The sequence below is a fragment of the Lepidothrix coronata genome, unplaced genomic scaffold, assembly GCF_001604755.1.
Source record: "Lepidothrix coronata isolate B3197 unplaced genomic scaffold, Lepidothrix_coronata-1.0 Scaffold3, whole genome shotgun sequence".
In the NCBI taxonomy this organism is placed as follows: Eukaryota; Metazoa; Chordata; class Aves; order Passeriformes; family Pipridae; genus Lepidothrix; species Lepidothrix coronata.
In genome coordinates, this window is record NW_016690183.1 from 11,859,102 (window position 1) to 11,872,756 (window position 13,655).

General features: G+C 39.1%; 1 protein-coding gene across 3 annotated transcripts in view; it reads left to right on the top strand.

Annotated features, from left to right (window-relative positions):
* ELMO1 (engulfment and cell motility 1) overlaps positions 1 to 13,655 on the top strand; it is a 315,174-nt gene that overhangs the window by 63,906 nt on the left and 237,613 nt on the right. For all 3 annotated transcript variants that reach the window (XM_017823374.1, XM_017823383.1, XM_017823392.1), the window contains 2 exons: positions 2,566 to 2,606; positions 3,484 to 3,556. In XM_017823374.1, the coding sequence (XP_017678863.1) occupies positions 2,566 to 2,606; positions 3,484 to 3,556 (114 nt within the window). The remainder of the gene's footprint in view (positions 1 to 2,565; positions 2,607 to 3,483; positions 3,557 to 13,655) is intronic.

Sequence of the window (13,655 nt, forward strand, 5' to 3'; positions counted from 1 at the left end):
TATGCTTAGTCACATCAGTGCCATAGCAGTAGTGTCATAGGAGGGCAAAGCTGTACCATAAGAAGCTGGCTTTAATATTGTTAATAGTTTTTATTATTGAGGATCTATTTGTTGCTTTTTTAACTGTTCCTTACAGGTTCTAATTGACTCGTTGTGGGGTTTTTATGTTTGGGTTTTTTTTCCCAAGTTTTTAGTCTCAAATGCCATATAATAATGCAAATGTGGTATAGAATAGGAAAAGGGGAAAGGAGATGAATAGGATTGACAAAGGACATAAAAGTTGATGGTGTAGAGAATTTAGAAGTACCAAAATAATGATTTGGAAAGTAATCTTCCCAGTATTTATATTATTGCTAAGTTTGGTTATTACAGTCTTTTTGTCATAGTTTCCAATGGGAAACTATAGGTCCTGTGGGAAATAATGGGAAGGAGAGGCAATTACTCTTTTTGTCCTCCATTGTATTGAATCTGCTAGATGATTTATGTTTACTTTATAAAAGGAATTAATAACCCAGATAAAATTTTGTCAAAATATGGAAATATCAAAACAGGACCCACAGTAGCATCTGGAGGAGAAGGGCATGCAGCCTACAGAGCTGTGTGCTCTGCCTGGCAATAGTTTACCTACAGGCTGGCAAACATGTGCTGGATGGCAAACTGGAGTTAACCAGCTCCAGATAAACATATGCTCCCCCCTCTATCTCTCCCAAAAAATGGGGTTTTCTTTTTTTGGGGAACAATAGAGGGAAGAGAGCAGTTGGAAGCAGGGATTGCTTTCACAGGATTGCAGAAAGCTGAAAAAACCCTTGTGAAGGAGGACAACAGGTCAAAGCAGCTGCACATAAATGATACAGTAATCCAGACTGAGGAACTGATCAGTCCAAAAAACTGCGGGGGACAAACCCCACACTTTCTGTCTCACGTGAACTACCTGATCTGCTTCACAGTGTGGATAGAGCAAAGAGCTGAGTCAGCACAACAGACAGAAGCTGCTGTGGAGAAGGGACATGTTAGCTGCTGCAGAATGGAGCAGTTTCACACTTCTGCCTTTTCTCCCATGTGCTGGTATTTGCTAGTCACTTAGGTACATAGCAAGGCAGATCAGGAAGTCGGTCCTGGTGAAAACTGATTTTTTTTTCCCTTTTACTAGCCAGTTTTTAGTTTGAATAGCTTCTCTGGCATGGATCATCTTGGGTGTTCATGTGAAAATAGTAATAGCGGTGAAAGGGGAAGGATGGAAACCAAGGACTGAGACACTATGGCAAGCAGAAACAGAATCCTTTCAGCAGGTGCTTTCATTCAAGTTTGATTAAAATGGTCTTGTGTTATGTTTTTGCCTGTTTATATACTGGCTTAGTTGACTGGACTATAAAATAACAAATCTTTCCCTGATCCTGACCTGACCAGGGAGTCTTGTCTCTAGTTTTCTGTCTATGCAGTGATGGAATACAGAAAACAAATTGAAGGGAAAAATAATTCTTCCTCCACATAATGCACCCATATGCCGAGTTAATTTTTAGACTAATAATTTCCTATAAAAATTAAAGGGAAACAGCTTGTTTTGACTACAGTATTGGCTTATGGTTGGGTTTATGATGGTTTTTTTTGTATTTTGTTTGTTTTATTTGCTTTTTAAGAATTCAGTGAACTGTCATTATTGGAAATTACTAGAGAGGGGGATCCTATGCTGTTTAGGTGATTTGGGAAATTTTTGTGAAGCAGCAGATCTGTGTGATGTGTGGTCATCCAGTCTTGGAAAAAAAAAAAAAGGCTCAGTAGTCACACAGCTGGTGAAGTTCAGTGTATTTCTTTTTGCCATGCAACTTCATCTATGTTTGGGATATAAAAGTGTGTTTTCTTTTAGCCATAAATCTTCTAAAAACACTTGTGTGTGCACCCTGTGTTTATAACAAAGTTCAAAGCATTGCAACATCACCAGGCTAGACTTTTTTTTTTTTCTATTTTGGGACCCAAAGCAAGAGAGCTCTTTTCAGTCAGTCCAAATGCTCGTGTCCACAGATGTAGAGAATAAAGCAGAACTGATACGTCTGGGACCTTAACACCTTCCAGCTGGTGTTTTATCAGAGAGGAACCTGCATGTGTGTACTTAAGAGAGAGGATTACTGTCATCATATCACCATATCTGAAAGGGACAAAAGAAGGTTTAAAAATATTGAATGTCTTCTTGCTTCAGATGTCATTCCTGGAAAATGCCTGTGTTGATATCTAAATCTTCTGTTTCTGTTGGTTAATGAGATGCAGTGTACACAAAAGACCCTTTGATTTGTCAGTTGAGAAGCTGAGTTTATGTCATATGGGCAAAGGTTGACAAAAAGGACTGATAATGTCATCATGCATATGTGTAGAATTGCTGTCTTTATAGTTTACCAGACCAAAGCAGCAGAAACTTTTGGGATCCTACCAAACTTTATGTTAAACAAAAAATGAAATGCTACTAACTTGTTTTGTTTCTTTCAGTTACTGGCTTTGAAATCATATCTTAAGAGCTCAGAGATATTCTAGTTTGGTAATTTTGTTTTTTCTTTCTTTTTTTTCGTTAACCAGAAAAAACCACTATCCTCAATAATAAAAGAAGTCTGTGATGGGTAAGTTCTGCCATATAGTACTTTTGGAAGTATCAGGAGATAATTTTTTTCAAAGAAAATCTGGATATCTTGAATGACTAGTCATTAGTTTCTTAAATCTTGTTGTTCTGTCTTCCAATTTGAATTTGCAATGTGTTTTGGATCAATTGCTTGCAAGACGAGGTTCCTAACAAAGCAGCTCCATCATGTGGGTGACTCTCATTTAGACTGTTTGTTTCTTCCTGCACAGAATGCATTGTACCCACTCAACGCTTGTGGTTTCCTGCAGTTCATGGGTTAAGGGACTAAAGCCCCTGGCTTTGATTTTTGAGCACTTAGTCTAGTGGGTGCTGTAAGTTGGTCCAGTTGATGTGACAGTTCATATGAAACTGAAATGTTAATTGCAAGTTCTGCAATATAGACTAATAATTGGTAAGGCAAATACCTTGCTTTAATTTTAGTATGTTAATAAAAAAAGCCGTTTTAAGCAAGTGCTACCGCACAAGAGAAACTAGTTTATATTCATCAAATTGCTGCTGAGTTAAAAAGGTGATATTTTACATGTAGTATAATGTATCAACTTAATAATATATGTGTTGGGTATTGTATAAGGTAACATAAAATCCTGGTACTGCAAATTATTTTTTCTTGGTCCATTTTAGTGATTTAGTAATCTTGCTTACTGCAAACAACAATCAATAGGATGTATTTGTACTAAAGTTTTCCCTTTGTAAGCATGCTTTTATCTTCATGGAACTCATCATTGAAAGCTATGGAAAAGTATGAGAAATACATGGGAATGACAATTGCTCGTTTGGTCATAATAAAATTATGTGAAGGGTACTTTTTGAATTATTAAGATTTCATTTTGTGATTAATTTATTTTCATATTTCTAAGGTGGTCTCTTGCAAATCATGATCAATTTGCACTGCAGCATGCTGATAGTTCTAATTTCTACATCACAGAGAAGGTGGGTAAATCATTCAATGCAATTCTTGCATAATCTATAAAAATGTTTGCCACAATAATTTATTTTAAATTAAAATATATGAAATTTTTTTTCTGTAATGCAGTGTCAGTGGGAGAGTCGATACTGGGAAACCTGACTTAATGATTTTTAACTGATTTCTTTTTATTTTGGAGAAGCAAAAAGAGTTTGAATGTGTCTTTGAGACTTGAGCACTAACCCCTTCGACTTTGCTATTTGTGTGTGTTTAGTATTCTGCTAACAAGTGGTGTACAGGAAATTGAAATATTTAAAACATGAAGGGCTCTTTGAAGTCTGAGGAGACCTTCATTGCATCTCACTTTCTTTTTTGGCTGATCAGGTAGAAATAAGTTTCAGTGACTGTATAATATTTGCTATTCCTTCCTGCTTGCTGTCTTGTCCTGTCCCAGTTCTGTATGTTCTGTTGGCTTATTTTTTTGGTCCCCAGGTAGTGTGGCAATAGATGATTCATCAAGTGATGCAATGATTTTAGCACAGTGTAATGAAATAGCTGTAGCTGTAATAAAAATGGAATGTCTAATCCAAATATGTGGGGACACGCTCATCTGAATGGGACCAAGCAGAACATTCATTCCTAGCATTACTGATAAAATTGCTGAAATTACAAAAAAAGATTGTTTGTAAGAGTGTACATGTAGTACCTCAGAGGTACAGTTTCTAAGCAATGGGAGAAGAGCATTATGTAAAACCTTCTGCATGGAAATTCCATAACCTCAGTGCATTTTGAACTAAATAGGCACGAGCTCAACTGCATAGATATAGGTGCCTCTTGCTTACCTTGTTATCAGTTTAGTTTGGCTAGCCTATAAGCAGAGGGATCTCTTGATTTTGTTTTGCATTTTACAGTTCTTTAGGATTTGCTAATATAACTGAGACGTGAACTAAGTTTTGTCCTGCTGTAATTCTTACCTGCACCCAAGAAATAAAAGAAACTTAGGCATAGTTAAGCACTTGGAAAGACTAAATTTAGCAAGATAGCAAGAGCGGTTGCTCATAAGATAGTGCTGTGCTTTTTTTTTTTATTTTTTTTTGTAACAGACCAGACAACCTTCTCAATGTGTGACTTTTGTTTTGCTTGCTTGTGTGGTGGTCTGTTGGTTTTTTTTCCTCTCCTTTCTTTTCAAGTTTCAGTTGACAGACACTTCAAAGGCCACTACAAGGAAATCTGTCAAAGTAATTACTGATTGCTGTGTTTTACCTCCACCCAAATTAAATACTGAGACTGTTTTGCTAATTGCCCTCAATGGTGACATTTTTCCAATAAGGCAGACACAATTGAACTTTCCTGTCCGTGTTTAAACTTTGATTATACAGTGAGTATTTCCAAGAAGCCAGGACTGAGTGAATACTCCAGCTTGTTGGAGGCATTTGTCCTGATGCAATTCAGGGAATATTCCAGTCTTTACTTGCACTTTTGGTGGATAGGATCCTGAAGCTTTGGAGAAATGTTTTCTGTTCCACATAAGGCAGTCCAATGGCTTTTGGCTGCCTTTAACTTGCATTAAGGGTGGAAAATTATGGTCTTCTAGGACATTTTGGATTGTACTGCAGAGAGAATTTTGAGTTTGTTTATTCCCTACTGAAAATATGCAGAATGTCTGACTCTGAGTCACATAAATAAGAGAGAAGAGCTCTAAATGCCACCAGAATTACTCAGATGTCTGTGACTTTCATTAGATATTGTTCACTGTTTATCACTGCTTGTTGGATAGTTATAAAGAGAGGCTTATATAGGCCATCACCCCTTTGACATACTTTCCCTCATTTGTGTTCAATAGGATGTTGTTGCTTTCTAAATTAAAACATGAAAATTACCAGGCATGAGGACAAACACATGCATTTCAATGAAGTTACACTTAATAGTTAAAGACCACATTGCTTTAATCTGCCTCTTACTAAATGACATGAGAAGAACTTTTTTGTTACAGTGACAGCTTCCAATAAGTAAATATTTTTCACTGCTTTCAAAGGTGAATTGTATGTCTGTACATATGCAGATAACATTACCTTTAGTTCATATCTCTCTGCAGAGACTGCCTTCCAGGTAGAGATGCCTCTTTAAAACATCCCCATGTTTAAAGTTACCAGAAAGAAAAGCAATTAAGGAATTCTTGTACAAAGTAACAAGAAACTTTGAAGTGAAAATGTTACAAATGTTACATGGCTTACGATTGTACTTTTGGTTTTGGGGGGCAAACAGCTCATCCGTGTTTTGGTTGTCAAATGCAGAACTCAATCTTTTGTAGCTGACCTATATTTCCCACTTATACCGTACATAAATAAAAACAACACCCAAGCAATTCTGTGTTTTTTGTTTTTGTTTTTCTGTATTGGTTGGAAAAAATGCCTCTATAGGAGTAGCAGTAACTCCTTCAGGCAGCATAAGGGCAGTCTTTTAACAAATTTTGAGTTAACCAGGGTTTCTACTAGAAATCGAGCTTATCACAGCAGATCCAGTTTGGTCTGCTGCCTCTGAGGTTCTATTTTGGCTATATCTGTGCCCCTGAAAATGCAGTGGAAATTATTAATTATATATTTTAACCTTTTTTTTGTAAAAATGAGAGAAGTAAAGTAAGAGGTTATGTGAAAAAGTAAACTAAGCAGGCATAGGGCCTAAGCTCAAGTCTGTCTGGTGTTTTGATCACAAAGTAATTGATTTTTGGTTACGTTAATAGATGTGTGGTTTTCTAAAGGCATTGCTTATTGTGGAGGGGCATTTCTTTGGTAGGTCAAACATCTAAAAGCCTGACTTTTGAATCAGGATGTGCTAGATACTATAAAATAGGTATTTAAAAAGTCACCTTTGCTGCAGTCTATCAAGATAGTACCTGAATTAGATGCTTGTGTACATCAGGCATAATAACTCAGGAACACTGTAGCCTGGGCAACCTCAGGTTTAGAAAAAAAAAGCTATATGAAGAGTAGAAAATGCCTGTATAATTTTATGTGCTGTGTATGTTCCTGGACTGAAAACCATAGCTTGGATGACTGTTTGCTGTGTTCCTCTGCTGGCAGTCCTAGGAATCCGGAGACATACATTCAGGTGGCTCATGCAGCACATTGGTGGGTATGTCTGGTCCCTTATCACTGCTCACCTTTGGTCTTGCAGGCCATGGCCTCCTCTAGATCCATTTGTGGATCCAGTGTGTGATTGTGGAAGAATGGTGTTCAAGTTGGTTTCACTGCTGGAGGCACCTGAGCAACTATCAGGAATAAAGGGCTGAGGGGCTTTGTGGGCCAGTGCTGAACTATAGTCAGAACACAGTGCTGAAAGTGGTGACATTTTTTCATATTATCTTTTAAGTGCAAAGACATTCATCTGTCTATTGACTACAGACTATTTTTATTGTCACAATTTTTTTACATCTGATGCCTCTGAGGACTCCCTGTGGGTTTTTTTAATTCTTTCCTGTCTCCCATATTTCCCTTTCAATCTTATTGCTTAAAGCGGAGGAAAGCAGACACAGTTCATTAATTTGGGAGGCTTTTAATTCTGTTTTGCAAGAAGAGCTGCCCCTAGCTTCCTTTTGTTGTCTTTACTTGTCTTTGCACTGTGTTTGCAAATGGGACATCCTTTTACCCCCATATTCCCAAAGAGAGCCTGGGTGAAGTTTCTGGTGCTTGTCCTTTCTCAAAGGTGCTTTTGCGTGTGACCTATTTTTGCTGAACACAACCTGTAATTATATATTCATGTGAAATTCCAGCATGCCATTATAGGCTCCCTGTGTGGGAGTGTATGCAAATGACAGGGCAAGAAGTGAACCACTTGTAGGGTTGGGGCTTTTTGATTTTTGTTCTTTTACATTTTCGTATTCATCTGTTTCACTGATTGATTGAATTTCATTGAGTTGAAAGTTTCTGGTTCACTGAAGGACCAGTTGCTTCAGCTGAGAATAAGAAGTAGCAGGAAGACTAGAAACTGAAGAAGTGTCTTAAGTGAGCTGTTTCATTTGCCAATTTGCATTACTCTTTGTAGTGCATTTGTTAATCATGCTACATAAATGATAGATTTGACCTGGATCAAAGTATGCCGAGCTTTCCCTTTTCTCTGCCACAGATAAGACATGGTATTTCCTTCATATTCACAGATTTCTTACTATTTTGGGGCACCTGCACAGCCCTGCAGAAAGTCCCTACAGTAAGGGCAGCACAAGGAGTCAGAGTGGCTGTGCTCCTCCCTGCTTGGCAAATGCTGGGTAACACTGCCCTGTGAACTCCAGCAAAAAGTGGTGGACACCAGTTTATTTTTCCAGTGAGCAGAAGTATAACTTGAGTATCCATATACTAAATCACTCTCAATCCTGCTTCATTGAGGCTGATTTCAAGAACAGTGGGTAGTGGTCACCCTTCTTTTAGCAAATCAGTTCTAGTCTTTAGGACTCATTTTGTAGGACTTCTGGTTTATAGTAAATTTTCCAAAGAAAATAATTGTGTCCTGTCAACTTGTTATACTTCCTGGACCCAGCACGAACAGCCTAATTCTTTTTCTTGCCTCCTTTCTAAAAAGGTTTGACAATCTTCTATTTAGTTCCTCAGTTGCACATCAAGGCCGATGAGATGGATTGAGAGTTTTCTAAAAAAGCTGTATAGATATTTATTTTCTTTAATTAAATTTGTCATTTTGCCTCTCAAGCAGTCACTAGAGAGGAAAGGCTCTGAAAAGGTTTGTCTTTCTGTTACAGCACTTGAAGGTAAGTATGGCATACCACAGGCACAGTACAACCGTTTGGGTTCACGTGATAGTAAACAGTTGTCTGTAAGGTTTGGCCGACACAGAAATGCTCTTTAAATATTCTCTATACTTAAAGAACAACCTATTTGGATGGGTAGTTTTCCAAAGGGCAGTGAACAAACATCACAGGCTACTGCTGAAAAAGGATGGTTCTGATTTCTTCTCCCCTTCCCCAGAAGATCCTGCCACTTCATCTATGCTAGCTACAACATTTTTTGACCATTTTTGAAGGTGGTGGCAAGAGGGGGAATCATTTTGTGCCACTTGAATTCATTAAATTTGCTTAATAAAAAGGCTGCCTGATCTGATGTAAGGACAAGGCAAGGCTCTTGAATCATATCCAGGAATAGGCTTTAGAGAAGAAAGAAGTTAAAGGAAGGGTAGGAAGAGGAATGAAACTTTGCTCTTTTTAACAGCTGTGAGCTGTCTCTCAGTTTTTTCTGGAACTCATTTAAGCTGACGTAGAACAAACTTTTTGTCAAATTCCAACTGTAGTCAAAAATGGAAAAGGAATGTTTTTACCTACAGTCCCTCTTGGGTGAGAGGAAGGACACAGGAAAGGGCGTTAGGAGTGGGATGTATATATTAGAGAAGCACAAGCACCTGCAGGCTTCCCCTGAAGTTTCAGTATAGTTCCAAATGTGGTGCTTGCAAAAAGAGCTGGCCCACTTTCCTGCTTATATTATAGTGCTTACTCCTGTCTTTTTCCATACACACTGAGCAAACCCCAAAACGATACAGTTTTCATCTGGTTTAGCTCCCTTGTTGACTGATCAACCAGTTATACAACTACCTATGCTACATAAAGCAGTAGTAGGAATGAGAAAGGGGATGAAAAGCAAGACTCTATGGTAGCAGACTGTGTTTTAATTTGGCAAAAGTGACTCTGAAACACAGTCTTAGCTTGGGTCTTCAGCTATTTCTTTTAGTAGCAGCATCTGCTTAAGGAGCAGCTGTGCAGCTCCTGTGCTGACCCCTCAGTAGTGCTGTGGGTGAATGTGGATGAACTGCACTGGAGAGCTGACTTTGATTTGAAAATCCTTACTTACCTTTGTTTGTTAGGGTTTTTTTTTTGTGTGTCCATACTAGCACCCTGTTCTGATTTCCCCACCTGATCTCACCAATAAAAGGATGATCCCAGCTAAGTCTGTCATTTCCTGATGTTTATTTTACAGAGTGCAGCTCTTATTAACAAACTTATCAGAGGATGATGGGTCTGCTTGTTATCTGCCCACCTCTTCCGTGTTACTGGTACAACTGTCTGTGTGTGGTTGCTTGAATTGGGGAACTGATCCAGGTTAAAAATAACTTGTCTGTAACTTCTTTTAATGTGTCAGAAGGATGTCTGCCCACGGCGTAATACCACTGCTGCTTTGCAGAGCAAGGGGTACCTGGTAAAGTTGTCCTTGTAGATCATTCCACCTGCAGATGAGCAAATCATGCAAAGTATGGTCTTTTTCTTAGTATGTGGTTTAAGTAGCAGTCAAGTTGGTTACTACTGTGAGTTGCTGGAGAAAAAGGTAGTTGAGCTTTCTTTTTCCTCACCATTACTTCATTCTCTTTGCTTCACTAACATCCTAGTGACTACTGCTGGAAGGCAAGTTGATTCAAGTCATGGATCTGACAAAAGAAAACTCTGGAATATTTTTTTACTCCTCATTTTTGTGAATGAAGGGGAGAAGCAGAGGTAACTTTTTAAAGGTTAGGTGGTTAACTGCGCTGCTGCATGTTGGAAGATCCGATGTGAAGGAAACGTTGGGAACCCACACACTAGAAGGGTATGAGCAGAATTGCGCCTCTTGTGGCTGCAGAGTTGCACTGGCTAATGTATACCCTGAAATTGCATCACTGCTGTATCTTGGTTTATTTACTAGTTTCTGTGATCCTTGAATAGGGGTAGATAAACAGCACGCAGAAAACATCCTCTTTTTAGAAACTTCAGCCAAACTATTTAATTTTGATAAAGTTTTATCAACAAATTATAACATGAAAAACTAGAAGACATTGTCCCCGTGTCCAACAGCTTCCCAGAAAAGGAATTTTGTCACAAGATTAATTGCATCAGTATTTCTTCTAAAAGAGTACAGTTCTGTCATACCAAGTAGCACAATGTTGAAATTACCTATGTCACTTAGCTTTCATCTTATTAAACATTTTGGTGACAATAAATGAACTTAAGAAGTTCCCTATCAAATCACCAAAATCTTATATCTAACCTCATAATTGGCCTCCAGCTGTAACAGTAGCAAATGCTGTTCAGGGTAGTGATGGCTTTCACTCCCTTTGTGCTTCCTCAGTATTCCCATTTGTTATATTACAGGTGTTGGAAGCTACACTTAGTCCATTTAATATCCCATATAAAGGCCATGCAACTCTTTCGTCTCTTCTTGAACCTGTTGATATGGCCTACTTTCACAACCTTTTGTGACAGCAAGCTCAAGTAGCTCACTGCCTGCTGAATGAAGAGGTGTATTCTTTATCTGCTTTAAACTGATCCCTTACTGCTTTCATCAAGTACCCCTAAGTTCTCATACTTCAGGGTTTCATAACAACAGTTCTGCATTCAGCTTGTTCACTACATTCCTTCCTGTGTCCTTTGTCCCTTCAAACTGTGGAGACCCTGCCTTGTGATGCAACTGCTGAAGCCCATTGTACACTTGCCTTTGTATTTTCCCTCACATTACTGTGTCCTTCTAAACATAGGAAGATCAAAACTGCATACAGTGCCCTGCACATGGGTACATGAAGTTCTTGTCTTGTGGCAAAGTGACGCCCTCTGTCTTGTGCACAGTACTACTTCTGATGACCCCCAGTGTTTCCTGGATGCTGTAGCACATTGAGTCAGTGCTTTAAGGGAGATCTGCCAACAGGAACTTCACTTCTCTTTCCTAAGTTGTTGACTTAGAAATGAACTCTATAACTCTATTATGTGTCATTTTGTCCTTATTTACAACTTGCCCAAACCTGTCCTCTTGAAAATGTAATGGAGTCATTAACATCAAGTGTATTTCACAGCTCTAATTTTTAGTTATTGTGTTCATTTGGAAGAAGATGTAAAAATAGCAGTAGTATGGAAATAGGAATGAATCTATTACTTAGTGATATAAACACCTGAAGAATGGCTGTTACACTGTTATACTTTAGGCTGGTTAGAGAAGTCTGAGGGAAGCTTTTTGGTCAAGGCTAAAGAATAGCACTGAGTGAGCTATGCCCATAGGAACCAATGCTTTTAGGTCTTCCTCAAATATATTAAGAAAACATTTCATTCCAACCAGTTACAGTGAACTGCATCTTGAGGCATTTTGCTGGGTATAACAGACTATTAAAATGATAAGACAAATACATGGCAAAACAAATTTCAGTTTTGCCTGATAAATTTTCCAAAGTGTCTCTCGAGCAAAGCTCTGAATAAATAACTTGACTATTTCAGTAAGATTTTTTTAAAGCTAATTCGCATAGCTTTATCCCTCTGCTTGATTTCGTGGACTCTGTTAATGCCTGAGGCCAACTTTCTAGATTCAAGTCTCCTGCATATGTTAAAGCAGAGCTTTGAGAAGGAACAGAATCTGGTGGCAGGTAGTAATAGAAACATAGAATCATTTAGGTTGGAAAAGACCTCTAAGATCATCAAGTCCAACCATCAACCTAACGCTGCCAAGTCCAACACTAAACTGTGCCACCAAGTGCCACATCTACACGTCTTTTAAATGCCTGCAGGGATAGTGACTCAACCACTGTGCAGCCTGTTCCAATGCTTGGCAACCCTTTCTGAGAAGAAATTTTTCCTCATTGACCTTCCTTCTGATTCTTACCCATAAAAACACTATTGTCACCATCACTAAGCTCTAGACAGTCAAAACACTCCCTAAGATAGAGGGCTATCCCACTGCCTCTCCTTCCTTGCCTATCCCTTCTGAAATGTTTACTGTTCAAGTACATTCATGTTGCTCCAACTGGTGGAATTAGAAGGCAGAGGGTCCTAAGATATGAACACAAGATGAAATGTCCAAGTATCCTCTACTTCCTGCTGTGTTATGCTCTTTGTCTTCATGATAGTATTTGGCTATCTGATTGAAAACTCATCTTGGAAATATTACCTATCTAATTAGAATAAAATAATCCTTTGATATATTATATTCTATTTTGCTAGATTTCGATACTGTGAGCAGAAAAGGTCTATGGCAGATTTTGGAACGTTTAGGTTGTCCCCTCACATTCCTTAAAATGATCATCTCACTCCATGAGGATCAGCATGGCCAAGTCAGATATGGAGATGCACTTTCTGAGCCCTTTCTAATAACCAATGGTGTGAAACAAGGCTGTGTTCTCTCTCTTACCCTATTCACCCTATTCTTCTTCAGCATGATGCTCCAAAGGGCCACAGCAGACCTCGATGATCAGGACAGTATCTACATTCGATACCGTACTGATGGGAAGCTTTTTCAACCTAAGGCGACTGAAGGCCCACACCAAGACCTTAAATCATGTTGTCTGGGAGCTGCTCTATGCTGATGACGCTGCCCTTGTCGCCCACACAGAAGCAGCTCTGCAGCATTTAACATCCTGCTTTGCAGATGCTGCTGAGCTCTTTGAGCTGGAAGTCAGCTTAAAGAAGACAGAAGTTCTCTTTCGATCGGCACCTCAGGAAGTCTTCCATCATCCCCATATCACCATTGGCCAATCAGAACTCAAATCAGTCCAACAGTTTAATTACCTAGGTAACCTCCTCTCCTCGGATGGTAAGATTGACGGAGAGATAGACAACAGGTTAGCAAAGGCATACAGTGCTTTTGGAAGACTCCATAAAAGAGTCTGGCGAAATAAACACTTGAAGAAAAGTACCAAGATCAGTGTTTACAGAGCCATAGTGCTGTCTACTCTCTTATATGGATCTGAATCATGGGTCATATACTGCCACCACCTGCGTCTCCTAGAACGCTTCCATCAACGCTGTCTCTGTACAATCCTAAACATCCACTGGTCAGATTATGTGACCAATACATCTGTTCTAGAATAAGCAGCAGTCACAACTATTGAGGCCATGTTGCTGAGAACACAGCTGTGTTGGGCAGGGCACGTCTCCAGGATGAAGGACCACCACCTCCCTAAGATCCTGCTTTATGTTGAACTTGCCACCAGCTGCCGCAAGAGAGGAGCCCCGAAGAGAAGATACAAGGGACTCCCTGAAACAACATCTCAGCCTTGGCCGTATTGATGAACATCACTGGTCTACTCTGGCCTCAAATCAGGAGGCCTGGAGACACACCAACTATAACGCTGCTGCTTCCTTTGAGAACGCACGCAGGATCGCTCTCGAGGAGAAAAGAC